The sequence below is a fragment of the Lemur catta genome, chromosome 10 (genome assembly GCF_020740605.2).
Source record: "Lemur catta isolate mLemCat1 chromosome 10, mLemCat1.pri, whole genome shotgun sequence".
Lineage (NCBI taxonomy): Eukaryota > Metazoa > Chordata > Mammalia > Primates > Lemuridae > Lemur > Lemur catta.
Window position 1 is genome coordinate 6,286,476 of NC_059137.1, and position 19,929 is coordinate 6,306,404.

The 19,929-nt window shown below is 57.8% G+C and overlaps 2 protein-coding genes across 3 annotated transcripts in view; one reads left to right on the forward strand and one right to left on the reverse strand.

Moving 5' to 3' along the window:
* PTGES (prostaglandin E synthase) overlaps window positions 1-9,592 on the forward strand; it is a 54,175-nt gene extending 44,583 nt beyond the window's left edge. Inside the window, exons 6-10 of one of the 2 annotated variants that reach the window (XM_045563212.1) lie at window positions 101-2,062; window positions 6,065-6,300; window positions 6,648-6,866; window positions 8,020-8,262; window positions 8,798-9,592. In XM_045563212.1, the coding sequence (XP_045419168.1) occupies window positions 101-350 (250 nt within the window). In that variant the 3' untranslated portion in view covers window positions 351-2,062; window positions 6,065-6,300; window positions 6,648-6,866; window positions 8,020-8,262; window positions 8,798-9,592. Of the gene's footprint in view, window positions 1-100; window positions 2,063-6,064; window positions 6,301-6,647; window positions 6,867-8,019; window positions 8,263-8,797 lie in introns of those variants that run through there. The other variant, XM_045563213.1, reaches the window with a different exon arrangement.
* A 1,011-nt stretch (window positions 9,593-10,603) lies between these two features.
* Window positions 10,604-19,929, reverse strand: part of PRRX2 (paired related homeobox 2) — a 41,939-nt gene continuing 32,613 nt past the window's right edge. Inside the window, exons 2-4 of the mRNA XM_045563215.1 lie at window positions 12,811-12,998; window positions 11,947-12,125; window positions 10,604-11,056 (exon numbers count right to left, since the gene is read on the reverse strand). Of these exons, the coding sequence (XP_045419171.1) occupies window positions 10,921-11,056; window positions 11,947-12,125; window positions 12,811-12,998 (503 nt within the window). The 3' untranslated portion in view covers window positions 10,604-10,920. The remainder of the gene's footprint in view (window positions 11,057-11,946; window positions 12,126-12,810; window positions 12,999-19,929) is intronic.

Below are 19,929 nucleotides of genomic sequence, written 5' to 3' on the forward strand. Positions count from 1 at the left end.
CAGGCCCTTCCAGGGCAGAGTGCCTGCTTCCATGGCATTCTCAGAAGAGTCCATGGCCCCAAGCTAACGCCTGGCTGACCGCAGCCCCTTGTCTCCCCAGAGCCCACCGGAACGACATGGAGACCATCTACCCCTTCCTCTTCCTGGGCTTCATCTACTCCTTCCTGGGTCCTGACCCTTTTGTCGCCTGGATGCACTTCCTGATCGTCCTCCTGGGCCGTGTGGTGCACACGGTGGCCTACCTGGGGAAGCTGCGGGCGCCCATCCGCTCCGTGGCCTACACCCTGGCCCAGCTGCCCTGCGCCTCCATGGCCTTGCAGATCCTCTGGGAAGCAGCCCGCCACCTGTGACCAACAGCCGGCGCTACCTTGGCCACCAGACCATGGGCCGAGAGCCACTGTAGCTGTATCTGGGGACTTGGTGTCCCTTCCAGATTGTGATAGGCCCTGGGTCCTGGTTTCCTGGCAACCTGCTGAGTGTGTGGATACCTGGGCCCAGTGGGCCTGTGTGTGTGCATGCGTGTGCTCGTGCACGTGTGTGTGTGTATGTGTGTGTGTGTGTGTTTCTTAGCCCCTAGGATTCCTGCATGAAGTGGTTGACTGGACCCATTTAGAGACAGGTTGTCAAGATCGACAGTCCTTCAACTCAAATAACAGAGCATTGAAAACATCGCGCCCTCCCTCCGTAAGGGTGGAAAGAGAGGGAGACTCCAGGGTCCCAAACCTAAGGACCATCCGAACCCAGGCTAAGAACATGGACCTCTCAGCCCACCTTGGAGGTTCCTGCCCAGCCATCTGCATTTGACAAAGGCTCCCACGTGAGTCCCTGCGATGGCCACGCCCGGGCACCACTGCCGGTTCCCTCGGAGGTGGGCTCGGGAACAGCCCAAGCTTCTCCCGGGGTGGCGTTGAGTGCAGTGAGGGCGGGATTGTGCTCCTGTGTTCCCTTTGACGCCTCCCCTGCCCTTTGCTCTGGATTCCTTTTCTGGAGCCTTCTCTCTGGCTCAGGAGCAGATGGGTCCACAGTAGGGTCGGCCTTCTCCTCCAGGGCTTTAGTCACTACAAAGGGCTGTCAGTCGAGGACAGTAGCTTTGAATGACCAATCACTAAAAGGAACTTTCTGGCTCCTTCAGTACCTCTGAGGTTTGAAAGCTGCGAATGTCCACCCCTATGGGGAATCCGCGCGCGCGTGTGTGTGTGTGTGTGTGTGTGAGAGAGAGACTGTGTGTGGCCTCTCCTAGACTCACATGTGATTTTTAGTCATTAAATGGAAGTGCCTGATCAGTCTGCCCACTCGGCCTTTTGGGCTGCTCGTTCCTGGTGTCACGGCTGCCGGGCTGGCCTGGCGCTCCGGCGTGCTGGGCATTTTTGCTGGTGTGTGTCTAGGGCCACGTTGGCAGGACACGGTCTCTGGCAGACACACAAATGCACCTGACTGGGTGTGAAGTCACACAGCCATCAGGGGCCTCCTGCTCCCTGCCTGGGACGGGTGAGATGGTATTTGGCAAGGGGACCGGGGACGCCCGAGTCCTGCCCTGGCCAGGTCCCCACTCCCCACAGCGTCCCCCCCACTCAGCCAGTCATGGCCGCCTTTCCCAGCTCCGTGCTTGCAGACGAGGACACCGGGGCCAGGAGGCGCCCACCTTGTAGGGCAGGGCAGGGCCGGCTCCCCAAGCCTGACTGCCAGGCTCCCAGAGCCCCCTGTTGGGAACCACTGTGACTGGGCCGTACTGCCTCACTTTTCCCAAACGCTCCCTCCCAGCAACCGGACGCCGCGTCCCCTCTGACTGCTGAGACCTGCATGTGAGGGCCTGGGGGGCTCAGGGACCCCAGGTCTCCCTAAAAAGCAGAGCCTGGAGCAGGCAGTGGGGAGCACTGCCCTCTGGTGGTGAGGTGGCGCCTCTGTCCGTGGGCCACTGCCGCCACCCAGCTGCAAGCAGGAAGGGCACAGTCAAGTATTGAGCACCTGCTGTTTGCTGAGCATTGTGCTGGACACAGAACTTACTTTTCTCCCCACTGAATCCTTAAAGCAATCCTAGGAGGGAGGCCCTTCAGCTTCTCAGGTGAGCAAGGCAAAGCTCAGAGGGGAGAGGTCACTGCCCGGCATCCCTGAGCGAGGGCGCGGAAAGGGAGAGGGAGGAGAAACCCCAGAGGGGACCGCCGGGAGGCGGACCCAGCGTACATTGGGACATTTTCCCTCCTGGAGAAAGAGGGGCTCTGTGGGCAAAGAGCCCTGCTCGGAACCTGCAGGACCACGAGCCGGGGTGCAGGCGACCTCCTGAGCCTGGGGCCGGGGGAGGGAGCCAGAGCCGCAGGGCAGAGCGGCTGAGCTCCCCGCCCCGTCACCGCTGTGCAGCCTCCTGCACTGTGCAGACACCAGGGCGGTGACAAGCCAGGCGCTCAGCACCCTGCTGGGGGAGGTGGGGCAGTGGGAGTGCAAAGGGGGCCCCTAACCCCTGCTGGGGGTGCTGCCTGGAAGGTAGGAACTCGCCTGGGATGGGGGTGAGTCAGACTGGTTTGGGGGGAATGTCCAAGCTGGGAAAATCAGGGTGCAAAGGTGAGAAGAGCTCAGCCCCTGGGGTCTTGAGGCTGGAAGCGGAGGGAAGGAGGGAGAGTGGGGGTAGAGCGGGCATGGGGGGAGTTGTGGGGGCTGGAGGGTGTGGAGGGGGTGTGGGGAATGGAGGTGTGGGGTGAGGTATGGGGGTGTAGAGGGGAGGTGCAGGGGTGGGTATGGAGGGGCTCATTGGAGGCCTTGGTTCTTGTGAGCGACTTTGGGGGGTCAGGCAGGGGCGGGCTTGGTGCGGTGCCTCTGTTTCCTGAGGGGACCTCTGAGGCAGCTGTGGGGACAGCAGGGAGGGGCTGGACAGCTGGCAGTGGACACAGTGGGCTATGGCCTGGCCCTTGCCCCTCAAGTGGCTTGGACAGTGCCCTGGCTGCCTGCCCAGGACCCAGGGGAGAGGGGCAGGTGTGACCGAGGGCAGGGGGGGCGGTGCCCAGGGTGTTGGCAGGAGCCCAGAAAATTTTCCTGGGGAGAGAAGGAGGCCCCGGGGGCCTACTCTCTCCCGCCCCTGGGGCAGACCCAACTCTCTGGGGTGGGAGGGGTGGGGAGAGGCCTCCTGGCTCCACAGAGCACGGCAGGCCAGCGAGGTAGGGAGGGTGCCTTGCAGCTGAGGGCACCTGCCCCCCAACCAGGGGCAGCAGCCACCCCGAGCCCTGAGTGCAAGTCGACCTCAGGCACTGGCGAGGTTCTTCCTGACCCCCCCTAGTCTGCAGCTCACGTCCCGCCCAAGCTCCACCCTGACGGGCCAACCCCAGCAGCTGCCCCCTCCTCCTGACCCTGCAGTCGGGGTGCTGGGAAGTCGGGCTTTGGCCGCCTGTGGTCCGGCGGGGTAGGAGCGACTGAGCGGCAGCCTGGGGAGGCAGGTGAGGATGGTTTGGCCTCTGGGGCAGTGAATGGTGCTGAGGCCCACGCCTGGGAAGTTGGTGCTGCCCCTGGTCGGGGCCTGGCGTTTCTCCGAGTGTGCAGGGGAGCCTAGGGCTGAGCTGGGGTTCACGCAGACGCAAGGGGTGGGGGCAGGGTTGCAACCTGAGGATCTCCCCTCAAAGTGTGCCAGTGTGATCTCATGTTAGGGAACCCTTCATTCCCACCCCGAGGCACATGCCTTCTTAGGAGGAAGCCCAAGACAGGGGACGGCTGGTGTGCCCTGCCCACCAGGGCTCCCCAATCTCCCATGATGGCCCCCCTGAACCCCCCCCGGCACGTGAGCAGTTTGGGGGCAATGGTGACAGTGGACAGAGGGGCCTGCATTTCAGAGTTCTGGGTGCCAGTCTGTGGAGCAGGGACAGCAGCCTGGGTCCCGGGAGGCAGAGCTCCGTCCCCACAGAGTGGAGCAGATTCTTGGGCCTCTGTGTGTGTCCCCGGGAGGCTGCGGCCATCGGGAAGGGGCACCCAGGCTGGCCAGGGCGGAAGCACCGACCCCTTCTAATCCCAGGCGGGCTGGGCCCTGGGCAGTCACCATCCTCGGGGCTGTGCGGAGGCAGGCAGCCTTCCTGAGAGAGGCATTGTTGGACTCGGACCCTGAAGGTGAATGGGGTTTTAAAAAATTGTTAGTGATATGTACGCACGAGTGATGGTAAATGTCCGGGGTTTAGAAACTACAGAAAGGCTCACGGAGGAAAACAAAGCTCCAGAGCTCCCAGCACGCAGAGGCTGCCTGGGTCAGGCTCCGGCGCCCTGGGACTCATGTTCATGCACGTTGCTGCAGGGTCCCATGTCACTGCAGTAGCTCCCAGCTGAACCCTGCGTCCCCCTGACCCCCACAGTATCACTCCCCACCCAGGGGTGGAGGCTCCTGTCACTTCTGTGTGCAAAGCCCTCCAGTGGCTTCTGTCCCACTGGGAGGGAGGCCAAGTTCCCATGAGGCCGGCGAGGCCGCACGAGATTCCGGTGGGCAGAACCCCTCTGTCTTCTCTCTCTTCACCTCCTTTGTCTGTCTCTCCCCCAAGGACGTGCGCCAAAGGGGGACAGAGATTCAGGTTGGTGCAGCTCCCTGCTGTGCCTGGCTCCTGGCCCGTTAGGTGAAGGAATGGACGTGTGCGGCGGATGTGTGTGCGTGTGTGTACACACACGCTAGAGACAGATTCACAGCGGTTCTTATTCCACAGCACAAACACTCAGGGAGGGGTTCTCAGCACCGGGGAGACGTGGGAAACACCTCCAACTTGCTCTTCTATCCTTGCTTGGGATTTTTCCTTTACTCACACATCTGCACGTCCTCCCAGGGCTCTCGAAGGCCAGTCACGCACCCTGGCGCTCCCTCATCCTGGCACCCTCACCTCTTACTTAGTCAGCCCTGTGGCTGGATAATTAGTTTTCCAGGCTGCATCCGCACACACCATGATTTCATGGGCATCTTTGCACACCCGTCTCTGTGCACGCCCGTTTCTTTACAGTACATTTCTAGAAGTAAAATTCCTGGGTCGAAAAGTCATGTCTGTTGCACGTCCTCCAAAAAGATGGTTCTAATTTGGATAGGATTTTTAAAAGATTTTTGTCAATTTTTAGCACTCAAGTAGAGAAGTTTATAAGTGTATATATAAAAAATGGAGACCACCCAGAATCCCACCTCCCCGAGAAAATCTCTGGTCGCATTGTGGTTTATGATCTTCCAGATTTTTTACTGTGCATATTAAATATATAATCTAATATACGTGTGTGTGCGTGCACATGTGTGTGTTTTCTCCAAAAGAGGGAGCGCCTGTGAGGGAGGCCGTGTTTCTTCACCTCTAAGGAACTGCTGGTGCTATTTTGACACTCCCTGGAGACTCTGCCTCAGGGCCACCCATGTGACAATGAGGCCACCCATGTGACAATGGTTGATCCTTTTGATATCTGCACCTTTGCTTTTTAAAGTTTGGATTATGAAAATAATAGGGTTTTTTCCACTTTCCAAATATAAAATTATGACATTGAGTTATATATACCTATTTTATTATATTTGCTGTCTAGAATTTAACTTGTTTTTTTAAGAAGTCGCCGCTCTATGGGAACCCCCACTGGAATGGATCTTCACTGGCAGAGAGGGGCTGGGTGGGATGAAGTCACGGTGGGCAGCAGGTGGGGGCACAATGGGACCAGGGCAGTGAGTTTCCGGGGCTGTCTGAGGACTCCGGGGTGGGGGACGAGGTGGGGCGAAGGCTGGATGGTGGAGCCGCAGACACCTGGCTGCGGGGACTGAACTTGTCTGGGGCCCTGAGGAGCCACAGGAGGCTCTACGCAGGGCAGGGATGCGATCAGGGCCGTGTCTGGGGACCATGAGCCTGCTGGCTGTGCAGAATGGCCTGGAAGGAGATAAGACAGGAGGCTGTGACTGTGGCCGGGCAGATAGTTGGAGCAGGGGCCTCATCACCTAGTCTGCTCTGCGGCAGGCCTGGGGGGTACCACGGCCCGAGGGCTGAGCTCCAGGGGGATGCGAGAGCTTCGTCCCCACCTGTGTTAGTTTTGCTGTGTAACAAGTTGCCACAAACTTAGCAACTTAAAACGGCATGTACTTATGGTCTTACAGTTTCCATGGCTCAGGAGTCTGGGCAGGGCTCCGCTGGCTCCTCTGCTTGGGATCTCACACGGCTGCGGTCAAGGTGTCATCCCAGGCAAGGCCCACCTGGAACTCAGTGTCCTCTTCCAAGCTGGTTCAGAGTGTCGGCAGAGTCTGGTTCCTTGCGGTTGCAAGACCGACGCGCTTAGCTCCTAGCGGCCGGCCCTGCACAGGCGGCTCACAGCACAGCTGTTTGCTTCTCCAAGGTCAGCACGGCAGCCCCTCTGCTTTGAATCTGTTTCTTTGTGGAAAATCCGGTCCGTTTTTAAAGGGCTCACCTGGTTAGGTCAGGCCCACCAGGGTACTCTTCCTTTTGAGTAAGTCAAAGCCAACTGATTAGGGACCTTAACTACATCTGAAAAGTCCCTTCACCTCTGCCATCTTCTGTCAGTTAGAAGCAAGTCACAGGTTTCACTCACACTCAAAAGGGATTATGCAAAGGTGGGGCTGGTGGGGTGGGGACCCCAGGGGCATCTTGCGTCAAGCCTACCGCACCACCTCTCCCCTGAGTCCCACTCTGATTTCAAGGTGTGCGTTCCTGACCTCCTTATAGCCCAAGCTCCATCCCGTCCCACTTCGTCTGAGGCATGAACTAAGAAGCGAGAAGTTCTCAAGTGCTTGCAGTGTGTAACTCAAGGGAACTTCTGAAGGTCACAGAGCTTCTCCACCCTGCCCAGCAGGTCTCCAGAGACACACTCAGGCCCCGAGAGGGACACAAAAGACGGAGAGCTCGTCATGTGTTTCAGACTATGACACTGGTCTGCTTTTTTGGGTAAGATTGTTTTGTTTTTCTTTTCAAAAAATAACGTTATTACAAAAAATATAGAGACTAGTAGAGTGTAGGCCACCCTAAAATTTAAGCTGTTTACATTTTGGTTTGTGTCTTCCCCCCGGACATTTTACATCGCACGTATAACATACATGATAAACATCTCTGTGCACGTTGCCTCCCCCCACCCGCTCAAGCCCCCGCTTTGTGTTATTTTTCAAAGTGGGGCTCAGGGATGGAATTGCTGGGTGAGAGCCTATGAACATTTCACGGCTGCTGGTGCATGTTGCGGAAGGCTGGTGTATATTTTTAGGCTGTGACCCGTGCTGGCAGTGTGGGATTTGTTTCTTTGTCTTTCAAGAGGAGGCTGGAGAGACCGGGACGGGTTTGTTCTGCCAGGACCAGGGAACCCAGCTCCGCCCTGCGGTGACCCCACAGCGCCCTCCCGGGCCGGCAGCAGAGGCGCAGGAGCTGGAGATACTGCTTTGGTTTCAGTTGCCAACCCGAGGAGTGTGGGCACCAAAGGAACGAGGGGGCAGAGCCCCCGAACCGGGTGTGCTAGGTTCTCCGGACAGAGACAGTGCCATTTCACCCCAGGACAGGGAGTAATCCGACTTCCTCAAAATCCACCCCACCCTCTGTGCCTCTCCACCAGCAACACCAAAGCACCCGTTTACACTGGCAACCCTGTTAGGTGGGTTCTGTTATTGTGCACCATTTCATAGAGGAGGAAACTGAGTCCCAGAAAGCACCTCGCCCAGGAAGGGTCCCAGAACCAGAAACTCCGGTCTTTATTTCTCTGGTTTTGGCTTTTGCAAGAGCCAGACTGCCTTTCCTTCACATTCCACCCCACCCCCACCCTCGAGCGCCTTCATTTCATATAAAACATAAAAGCAGACTCATGCAGTGCCCTCTCCCAAGCTCACTCGGCCAAATGGGCAAAGGCAGGCAGCGAGGGACGGGGCCCTGCATACCTCGTTCTCACAGAAAACTGATATCCCGGGAAGGGTGCCCGGGAAGCTGCCCACACAGCCCTGCAATTAGGGCGACAATGGCAACAGCAATGTTTGAATATTGTCTCTTTCATGGGGAGGGCACCCCCTTCAGCTTCCCGGAGCAGCATGTGTAAACGATTAAACCGGTTTGTTTTCTCTAGAGCACTCGGGAGGAAGTGACACTGACATCCCGGCGGTCTGATGGCAGCGCCAGTGCCTCCGTGGGAACGGCCCCGGCTGCTTCTAAAGCTGGTGTTCCTGGGACTGGCCTTCCAGGCCCCCGCCCGGTGTGACCCCATCTGCGGCAGGCGGCCCCCCGCCTCCCCGAGGCTCGGCATGGCGCCCTCCAACCAGCCTGGAGCCCTGGCCAGTGCCTGGGGGCCTGTCCACTCGCCCGCTCCCAGGTTAGCGCTTCTGGGGGGGGAAGAGGCCGCTCTTCCTGGCTGCCCATGAGGGCACCACTCTGGGCCCCCGTGGGCCGGCCTGTCACTGGCACAAATCCCTCAGGTGGGGGAAGGGGGCAGGCTTTGTGCCAGGGAGGACGCTGCTCAGGCCAGGATGTCCCTTAGCTCTTGTTCAGGTGGAAAGACAGGCCAGCATCTTCCGGAAGCTTCCATCAGAAAGGTCCCGTGTCCAGGGTCTCTTCCTCCTGGGCACTCCTGTGTGTCTAAGCCAAAAGCCCACCTCAAACCCCCCCTCCTCCTTCAGCCCATCACCCAGTCACCAACTCCTGCCCTTGCTGCCTCCCAGACAGCTCAGAGTCGGTGGCCCCAATCCACCCACTCTGTCCCTGTCATGCCACTGCCCCTCCCGGCTGGACACCTGCCCCAGCCTCCTCAGGGCCCCTCTGCGTCCACTCCCAGCCCACAGTTCCTCCTCCACATGGAGGCCAGGGGCTGTGTCCTTCCCCCAAGCAAATCCCTCCATGGCTCTCCACAGATGGGATGACGTCCGAGCTTGTAGTCCCAGCCACAAGCCCACTTCAGCCAGCTCCGTTTCTCTCCCCCTTCACCCTGCACCGGGAGATCCGGCCTGGGACCTGCTGCCCCGGCCCAAACAGACAGCCTCTCCCTTGCCCCGGACCGCACACGCTGCCCTCTGCCAGCAACACCGCTCCCTCCCTTCGTCTGGTGAACTCTTCAGCCCGCCAGGCACAGCTCCTCAGGAAGCCTGCCCAGATGCCTCAGGCTAGCTTTGGGCCCCCTCTGGGCCCCTGCACATCCCCTCAGTCATGTGGCGACTCCTTAGTGTTTTGCTTCCCTGGAAGATGGTGCATCCTTTGTGGCCGGGGACCCTGTGTCTCTCCCCAGGGCCAGGGCGGGGCCTGGGTGCACAGCAAGTGTTTCATAATATTCGTTCAGTGCGTGAGCAGCAAAGGAGGCCCCGAGAGAACTTACCCAAGGCAGAGGCCAGACTGTGCAAGAAAACACAGCTGTGACCACCAGCACCCCCGCCAGGGCCCCACGGTACCCACGTTCTCCTGCCGCCCGGGAAAAAGGCGTCCATCCACCAAACAAGGAAGTTACACGGCAACCAGGCTGTCACCCATCCCCAGGTGTGTTTGCACATCTGAAGGGGGCAGTGCTCACCCCCCAAGAACGAGGTTTCCACGGCGGGATTCCAGGTGGAGTGCGGGAGGACATTCGGGGATGTGCTGGGGGCGGTCCTCACTGCACTCTAGGTGCAGCTACTGTGCCCTCTAAATAAAACTGGGGCGTCCCTCATGGAAGGACAGACATTCATGTGGCTTCAGCCTGTTTGACGCCATCTAGAAGATGCGGCCACGGCTGGCACTTCGGGGCACTTTGAGGTGACGTGGGCAGGGTGGAACACGGGAAAATCAGCCAATCTCACGGACCCCGTCAAGGTATGATTGCTGTGCCACCTGCCACCAACTACCCCAAGGGCTGGGGTCTCACTCCCCACTCTCAGGGGCGGGTATCTGTGTGCTGTCCTCCCTCCTGGGGGCTGGACGTGGGGTTACTTTCAGCATTGGAGCTCTGCTGACTTCCCTGGCTGGTGTGCCCATCAGAAGGGGTGGCGTGGGGCTGACCTCAGACTACTCCCCCAACCCTCAGTTTTCTGCAGACCCCTCAAGAGTGATGTTGTTGGCTGGGGGCACACATATTTGCTGTCACCCAGTTACTGTCTGTGAATGGGTGGGTTAGGGGGACTTGGGAGGTCTCCTGGTGGTCCCAACTGTCAAGGATCACTCTGCTGAACTGTGAGCTGGACTGGGACCCCCAATCTGCACCCCAATTTTCTGGGCCATTTGCCCAGCCCCTCCAAGATCGAATGCCTAGAGGGCTCCCAGGCCTGCTGTGTGCCCGGAAGCAAGGTATTTAGTTCCCTGGCAGCTGCCCCACATGCCCTCCGGCCAGTCCAGGAACCCATGCCCACCCACCCTGCCTCCCCCAGTAGGGCAGGGGACATGCGCCCTGGCCAGGCTCACACAGCAAAGCTCTTCCCAAGCACCTGGATGTCCCCCGGGGGCTCAAGATAGAAGATGGGGTCTAGGACAGGTTTCTGTCCTCCCAGGCCACTCCCCACCCCCTGGGGCCCTGCAGGGTGACAGAGGACTTCCTTCTGAAGACGGGTGCATACAGCTGGGCAGCAGGCCCCACGTGGCTGCGGTTCTGAGCTGGGTCCACAATGGGTGCAGGGCAGAGAGGGGCCCCGGAAGTCCAGCTCCGAGGGGGCCCAGCTCCATCCCAATTGCCCTTATTCACCCTCCCACAACCTTTGGGGGCTTAAAAAATGGTTTTATTTCTTAAAGACAAAAAGCTTTTTGGTTTTAATACACGAAGTAAATGAAGTCCTTAGCGGGCACCTGGTCCGCCGTCCGGCCCAGCCCCTCTGAGGGTCATGGGCTGCAGTCCCCGGTGGCTGTGGACAGAGGGGCTGTGCCGGGCTGGGGGCGCCTCAGCAGCCCCTCGGGCTCAAGAGTCCGGGCTGGAGACAGGGGTCAGAGAGCCCAACCAGGAGAAGGTTGCCTCCTGGGCGTCTGCCCTCTTTGCTGCTGATGTCAGACCAGGGAGGTGGCTGGGCCGATGGGCTGGCCATCAGTTCACGGTGGGCACCTGGCTGTGGTGCAGGCTGAACTCCTTGGCCTTGAGACGGAGGCTGGCAATGCTGTTGGCCATGTTGACCCCCGGGGTCGCCGGGCCTGAGCCCCCAGGGCTGTAGGGCGGCACAGTGCTGGGGGCAACAGGAGACACAAGGACACGTGGGTGTGCTGGCCTGCTGCCTGGAGCCAGGTGCTTCTGGCTGTCCGTCCTTGACCCCAGCCTCTGGTCCCGCTGCCCCCCCTCCTCAGCTTGCTCTCCCAGGAAGCCTTTACCCAGGGCTGGGCCTGGTCTGGGGCTGCAGGATTTGGGGAGGGGTCAGAAGCAGCACCTAGGGTCAGCGCTGGGACAAAGGAGCCTCCCATGGGACCAGGGCTCCAGCAGAGCCACTGACACAGCCTAAGGGGCAGATGGCACTTTTGGAGTTGTGGGGTATGGTGGCCCAACCCCCTAGCACCTCCTAGCTCTTCCTTCCTGCTGGGTCACGTCAGACCCTTTCTCCAGCTTTGATCCAGACAAAACTGCCCCAGAACCTGGCTCTGGACCCCAGTGAGGCCCAGGGGACAGGGAGGGCATTCCTGAAGGCTTCCCACCCTGTTTCTCTCCTGGGGGGTAGACACAGGGTGCTGGGCTTCGGGTGTGCCTAGGACTCTTCCTGCAGTTTTTCAGCTTCCCCAGGGTGATGCCTGTACATTGCGCCCACTCCAGACAGGCCTGTCCTCTCCCCACTCCATGCATTCACGCACACACATGCATACACACACACATGTGCATGTGGACACATGCATGCACTCACAGTCATGTGTCCACATTGATGAGGGGACACACACACTCACACGCACATGCTCGTGAACACGCACTTGTGGGCACACGCATCCAAACATCACTTGGGGGACCCTAGATCCAAGGGGCACCCAGACACCATTCAAGCTCCTCTCAGACCCTCAGAGGAGTCTGGGCCCTAACAGACCCCATGGGATCCCTGGCTGCCCTCTCTGGACCTGAAAAGGTTCCTGCTCTCACCTGTAGGGTGACGAGGCTGTCCAGGAGAGATAATCTGGACTCAGGGCGGTGGGCCGGGGAGCCACAGGCTGCTCGATGGCGGCCTCCTGGCTGTAGGACTTGAGCAGCGAGGCGGAGCGGTTGGCCAGCAGGGCCCGCTCATTCCGGCGGAACTTGGCACGGCGGTTCTGAAACCAGACCTGGGGACGAGAGGGTGTGGTGAGCGGGGGCATCAGACGTGGAGGAGACCCAAGGCCCTTTGGACCTGGGTGTGTGCCTGCTCTGCCACCAATGCTGGGCTGGCAGCTTCATCTCTCTGAACCTCAGTTTCCTCATCTGTAAAATGAGGACGATAGATAGTGCCGGTTTCTAGGTAAGCGTGTGCTGGGGAATGGGCACACGAAGGAATGAACCAAGGGGCATGAGCTCAGAGCTGGCATGGAGTACGTGCTCAGAATTGTAAAAGGACTTATTTATCAAAACCCTTTGTGCCAGGCACTGTTCTAAGCACTTTACAAAAATATTAACTTTACCCCATAAAATAGACCCACGCGTGGCCAGGTGCAGTGGCTCAGGCCTGTAATTCCAGCTCTTTAGGAGGCCCAGGTGGGAGGATTGAGCCTGGGCGACAGAGGGAGATCTTGTCTCTCGTAGAAGAAAAAAGACCCATGTGATCCACATTTTACAGGGAGGCACGTACTGCATAGAGGAGTTAAGTAACTTGCTCAAGGTCACACAGTTAGAAGGCAGCGGGGCGTGGATGTGACTCCCAGCCTCAGACGCTCCTGCTCTTAAATTCCCCACCCAGCAAGTGCGCGACCGCGGGGACGGCGGCTGCCCGCTCCTGGGGCCACTCCCACGGGTGGCCCGGGACGGAGCGCTCACCTGGACGCGCGCCTCGCTGAGGTTGACGCGCCGGGCGAGCTCCTCGCGCACGAAGGCGTCGGGGTAGTGCGTGCGCTCGAACACGCGCTCCAGCGCCTGCAGCTGGCTGCTGTTGAACGTGGTGCGGTTCCGCCGCTGCTTCTTCTTGCGCTTGGCGGCGCCGCCGCGCCCGGGGCTGGGACACTCACCTGCAGAGGGGCGGGAGGGTCAGCGCACGGTACCTGCAGCGCCCGCAGCCCAGCCCGGGTACCCTCACGCCCGCCCCAGATCCAACACGGTCGCGATGCAGCCGCCAGCTCAGCAGTTTGCTCAGCGCGCTTTACTTGCGTCTGTCTCCCTCTGCACATGGATGGTCTAGACCCAGTGCAGGAACACCTCCCTTTAACTCGCGCCCTCGTTCATTCCTTTGTTCACCCTTCCATTCGTTCATTCTTCAAGACATATTTACTGAGCACCTACTATGTGGCAGGCACATTGCTGGACCCTGGTGATACAATGGTGAACAAAGGCAGCCAGACCCTTGTGCTGTGGAGCCCACAGTCTGAACAAACAAAGATGGGGGCCATGGTGAGAGCCCAGAGGACAGGCACCCACTCCATCAGGGACAACTGACCTGGTCAGGAGGGCCCAGGAGACATTTGTGTGTCCCCAGCGCCCAGCCCAGGCTCTGAGGCATGGTAAGCTCTCCATCAACATGTGTTGTTAAACACCAGTAATAATGTATAATCAGAGCAGTAGGAGTCACGGTTCTGAGGACCCACAGATCAAAGGATGCTCACGGGAACCCTAAACACGGGTGCTGTGGTCCTCATCACTCCTAATTTACAGAAGTGGGAGGGAAGATTCAGAGAGGCCAAGGTCTCAAGTTCAAGGTGCCAGTGAAGTCACTGGTGGAAGATGGCTTTGAGCCCCTCAGTCTGGCTCCAGACCAAACCAGGCAGCTGTTGAAAACAGCCTTCCAGAGGGCCCCACTCTGCAAGGGGCTTCTTCCAGCATCCTCAGCACCTGTGAAGGCAGGGGCTATGCTGGGGGTGGGGATAGACGAATCAGACGAATTCGTCAACGGGGGAGGCAGCCCCCAAATGAGACTTCACAGTGCCACGGGGCAAGGTGTGGGCCAGGGCTCCAGAGGATGCTCCACCCCGGTGGGCAACAAGGAGACAGTCAGGGGAGGCCCCCAGGGGAGGTGGTACATGCACTGGGTTTGAAGGATGTGCAGGAGTTCTCCAATCAGACCAGGGCAGGGAGGGCAGGCATCCCAGGCAAAGCCCAAGAGGGTGAGGTGGAAACAGCTGGGTGGTGAATCCCACTAGGGATTCCAGCAGGGGACTTGGCCAAGGGTCAGTGCTGGCCTGGGGTGGGGGGCGTGTCCAGCTATTGTTTCCACATTTAAATTTCATCCAGGGGCAAAACCACCTACCCTTCATCCCCCAGGACCCAGCCCATTGCCCACTCCTCCAGGGAGCCCTCCCTGAGCACCTGTGTCCCTGTGGAACCCCCTTGGCTCTGCTGTGCTCACCTGGCATTTAGAACCAATGCTGCCCAGTTCCACACTTCCTTGGGCATATAATTTTTTAATCAAAAATGTATATTTTAATAACAAAGTAATATCTCTGTTTGTCACAGTAACAGATTCAAACAACACAGAAGGGTACAAAGTCAATGCTCTCCTCTCCCCAGTCCCTCCCACGGTTTACAAGATTACAAATAGAAACTGACAACATTTGCAAGCATGAGGTCATGTTGCACACGCTGGTGCTTCAACTTGCTTGTTTATTTAATAACATTCTGGGTCCCTTTCCATCTCAGCACAACAAACAACCTTCTCTCCTGGGGTTGTTTTCCCCAAATGTATTTTCCCTCTGGTTCCCTTCCCTCCACCTGTAGGAACCATTTTTAAATTAGTTTTTGCTTTCTCTCTCCAGCACTGCTCCTTGCAAATATAATAAAATACGTGTAATATTTTCTCCCCCTCTTCTATCAGAAGAAAGCATAGCATGTACCATTCAGCTTTTTCCCCAGTAATCAGTATATCCCAGATTCCTCCACGTCCCTTTTCCCAGCTGCATAGCGCTCCACCCGCGACTGCTGTTCATTCAACAAGAGCCCTGCTCACCGGCACTTGGCGTGTTTCCGGTGAGTAACCTCGTGCAAACATCATCTTCTATTTTTTGCCAATGCATGCTTGGGACAGATTCCTAGAAGTGGAATTTCTGGGGCAATGAGTAAATGCTAGATGTGGCCAAATTCCCCCTAAGGCCTGTACTCTGCATTCCCACCAGCAGTGTATGGGCCTGTTTTGCCCCCAATTGGGCCAACAGAGCACATCATCGATGTTTTGGATTTTAGTCCATACCTTGTATTTTTGTTTCCCTGGTTACATATTCCCTTTTTATATCCTATGCACAGTGTTGGGCAATTGTTCAGTTAACTGTTACAGAGCTTCCAGAACATGCCGGGCCCAGCAGGCCCAGTAATGGATGCCATTCAATCCCTGCTTTTATTTTTTAAGTTATGTATCCTTGATGTACTAAATCCCTGCTTTTTTCAAAGAGACATTGTCCACCCAGGCTGGGGTGCAGTGGAACAATTACAGCTCACTGTAACCTTGAGCAACTGGGCTCAGGTGATCCTCCTGCCTCAGCCTCCCCAGTAGCTGGGACTACAGCTGTGCACCATCATGCCCAGCTAACTTGTTTTTTAATTTTGTAGAGACAGCGGGGGAGGGGTGTGTGTGGAGGGGTTTGTCTCACTACATTGCCCAGGCTGGTCTTGAACTCCCGGCCTCAAGCGATCCTCCTGCCTCTGCCCCCCAGAGTGCTGGGATGAGAGGTGCAAAGCCACCATACCCGGTCTAACCCCCTTTTAAACAGCTCCCAGGTTAGCAGGGTTTACTGACTCTTAAGCATCTCTTAAGTAACCAACTGGTTTGATTTAAGGTTAAATTGTTCTGAGACTGGTAAATGATTGTGCATGTGGGCGGGGGCGGGGGCAGGGGTATCAGGCAGGAATGGGGGGGTGCCCAGGAAAGATGACCTTGAATCTGAGTTTGGACCAGTGATTCTCAACTGAGGGCAGTTTTAACCCCGAAGACATCTGACAATGTCTGGAGACCATTTGGATTGTCAGGACGGGGAGGGAGATGCTACTAGGATCTAACGGTGGAGCCAGGATGCTGCCGGGTACTCTTCACACAGGACAGCCGCACGGCAAGGGATTGTCTGCCCAAAATGTCAGTGGCTCTGAGGTTGAGAAGCTCTGGTCGAGAGGGGTGACTAGGAGTTTATGTTCAATATTTTCCCCCTCGGGGGAAAAACTTGCAAACACCCGAGACAACGCGGGGAAGGGCAGGCAGGGCAGGAACTCGCCATGCCCCCCCCCTCCCCGTGAGCTGGCCTCGTGGCCTGGTCAGCTTCGCTCTTCACTCCTCACCCCTTTTCTCCTAGAAAAGGCAAAGACAGATGAGAACGCCTGGTGCCTGTGACTGTCTCTCTGTCCCCCACCCCCTTGGTGGAGAAGAAACCTTAAACTGAACCAGGGGCCTCTCGCTGAACACCCGGTGGTGATCGATGAGAGCAGGGATGGAAGCTTCTGGAAAGCCAGCCATCGCAGCGCTGGTTTCCACCCCCCTTCAGGCAATGCCGCTTGGGCACACACCCAATGCAGGAGGCATTTCAACCAAAAAAGGAGACTTTTTCAGGAGGTTTCTGAGCAATGCAAAACTGGGGGTGTTTAAATGAAAACCATTTTGCAGCCTTCGCCTCGCCGAGTGGGCGCCGGAAGAAACAGCTCCGCTCTTGTGCCAGTTAAGCTGTGTGGTGACTTGGAGCCAAAACCCTCACACAAAGGCATCTACCCCACCCCAAGCAGCCCCAGGCCCACCCCCAGTGCCAGCTGGTGTCCACAGTGGGTCTCAATCAGCGCTCCCCTGGGGTCGTGACAAGGCAGCTGGATGGGATGCACTCAGCTGAAGGGGGCTGGAGCCAGAAGCGGTGCCAAACACTCCACACGTTTCCACCCGGTGACTCCCCGTGCCCACCTAGGAGGCATCTTGCCATTTTGCACACAGGGAAACTGAGGCTCTGACAGTCTTGCCCAAGGCCATACAGCTGGGATTGGAATCCATGTCTGCCGGGAGGCTTGGCCAGCCAAGGCTGTGAGCCCATCTCTGCGGGGGTCTCTTCCCTCATCCACCTCACTCCTAGGCCAGGTGACAGAGGGGGTCTGTCACACGCTCAGTCCCAGCTCTCTGAGCCCACAGGTGGGGTCAAGGAGATGTCCTTAGGAGGGGCCTCCAGCCTCACATCACCTCGCCGGATGCCTGTCTCCATCCCAGCCCATTGTAAGCGTGCCCTCGGGTACCCCTTTGTTCTAAAGGAAGCCCTCACCACTGGGGACGTTCAGGACAGCAGCTTGCTCAAGGACACATCAAGGTGTGTGCGTTGCACTGAGCTGAGTTTAGCTGAGTGCTGAGAGCATAGTAATTGCCAGGTAAATGTCCACTCGCCTTAGCATCATTGCTTTTGTGCAACCAGGTTCGTATCTGAAGGCAGGGACCCTTCTCCCTGGTCCTTTAGTCCCTGCAGCCCAACCTACAGTCAAAAGATGGGTCTGCATTCCCTTCTGTGGGCTGAGACTGAGGACAGCAGCTGAGGGGGAGAAGGACTCAGGCAGCATCTTCCAGGGGACCAGAACTTGAACCCACGGCTTTGGCCTCAGCTGGGGGCTGCGCTGGCTTCTGCCTCCGAGCGGAAGTGCCGAGTATCTGTTACCCCAAGTTCCTGAATCACCTCCTGAGCAATGTGTTGTGGTGGGCGTGTGTATTCCTCTGGGGACTCCAGGCTGGGGCTTCAAGCATTTAGAAAATAAATAAATACGCTCCACGCCTCAGGCCATCGGCGCTGGGTCCCTGCCTTCGCACAGCGCCCCTCGCCTCGGGCCAGCGGGCGCCGGGCCTGCGCTGTCCAAGCGAGGCTGCGCCCAAAGTTTCCTTTTGTTCAATAAAAGTTCTGCTTTTCTCTGAGATTGAAAACGAAGCGTGCAACTGCCTCCATCCGACCTGGCAGTTCCGACGCTGTTGTGAGGGGCCGGGGCCAGGCAGAGAGAAACATTCGGATGGGGGAGGCTCGTTTCAAGCTCTCACCCTTAAAACCAAAATTACATCGTTCCCGATTACATTACAATGAAAAAATGACTGGTGCACAGTTTTCTGCCATTAAATTATTTCACACGTACCATTTATTTGGCTGACTGCGGGCCAAAGGCATTTAAAACCCTGCTCGCAGCCAAGTGATCAAGTGTTCCTGATGCCCCTCCCCTGTGCCCACAGTTTTTCTTATTCTGTGTAATTTAAGGGTCTAAATAGTCTGGAGGGAATTAACTGCAAATTCTTCCTAAGACAAATAAACTCAGCCTCTTCGTTTCTGCCTTTCTCAAGCTGTTGAGAGACATTCTCTGTTTGTTTTTGCTTCAAATAGTCAGTTTACGCCTGACCCCGGGGCTGCGGCGAGCTCCAACCCAAATAAATAACTTTTATTAATTAACATTTATTCTGACCAAATAAGCAGCACCCCCCGCCCCCCATGTGATCTCTGCCAACACGATCGCAAAAACAAACAACGGGTCCTTGGGACCTTGAGGGGGATTTAACAAATTAACACGGGGCCTTTCGTTAGAGCACAGAGCAGCCTCGTTGCTGCAGAAATACTTGCAGCTGGGAAGGGCCGGGCAGGAAGTGGAGGTGGGCCGGGAGGGCTGCGGCTTGCCCCACCTCAGGTCTGTTGGCAGAGATTTGGGTTCCTTTCAAGGGCCCCTGGGAGAAGGGCTCAGATGGGAACTCTGGAAACCACATCCTTAGAGGCTGCCGCATTCACAAGGACACAAGTGCCCTGGCAGGGAGGACCTCCTCCGGTAAGCAATGGGAGGCGGTGCAGCCTAGTGGTTAGGGAATTGGACGGTCCCAGGGCTGGATTTCAGGTGGGTCCGGCTCATGAGCAGAGTGGCCATGGGTGAACCTGTTAATGGCTCCTGGCCTCAGGAGTCTCACCTGAAGAGCTGCCGCATTTAACCCCTGTAACCATCCTACGTGGGCAGTTCCTGGTCGGATTTTACATACCAGGAATCTGAGGCACAGAGTGTTCAGCAACACGCCAAAGCCACGTGGCTAGCAAAGGCCAGAGCTGGGATTCGAACTTGGAGACCAGCACACGGTCCAGGGTCTCAACCACCTCCCCACGTGGCTGCCCAAGTCACCTTGGCACAGGCAGCCGCCCCCAAGAGCCTCCTGGGTCCTCACGTGGTGGGACTCTGAGGGTCTCCCCAGGGCTTAAGGGCCCATGGAGAAACCAAGAGGAGGGATGCTGGAGGCAACAGAAGCATTTCTGAGCTGGGGCATGCGCTGGAGTCTCCTGTGAGGGAAGGGACACGAGCAGGCCCGGCACGGAGCTGGGCTCAGCAACGTTTGAAGGCAGGAGGGAAGGGAGGAGGAAGGAGAAGAGGAAACAAGGTCCCTGGAGAAGGTGCCTGGGCTTCCAGGGCGCTCTGGCCCCACCCAACCTGCATTCCAAACAAGGGGCCCGAGAGCGGGTTTTCATCCCAGGCCACGCTGGCTCAGCCCCAGGCACTCGGGGACCAGGGATAAGGCACGCAGAGCTCAGGTCCTCTGCTGAGATTTATACAGGCCGACGTCCATCATCACGTCCCTGGAGCCCACTGCTGGCTGGGGTCACCCAGGCCACCCCGGAAGGTGGAGCCAGGGCTGGTGCCTAGCTGTTGTCCCATGTTCATGACCTCCTTGGGATCAGTGCTCGCATAGGACATGCCACACGCTCCCATCTGTGGAGCCCTACCTGAGCTTGCAACCTCTCCTGAGCTGTGAATCTCTCCTCTCTCCCTCCCTCGCTCACTTTAGGTCTCAGCAGAAATGCCACCTCCTCCGGGAAGCCATCCTGGACACCCAGGATTAAGCTACCAAAGACTCCTGCGCTTCTCCCATTGTAGCTCTGTCACACCGTAGGGTGAGTGTGGGGTCATTGGTCCAGCAGGGACTTGAACTTACTGTTTTTTGTCTCCTTGGAACCCACTGCAGGGCCTGGCACAGGTGAGCAAATGCAGAGTGTT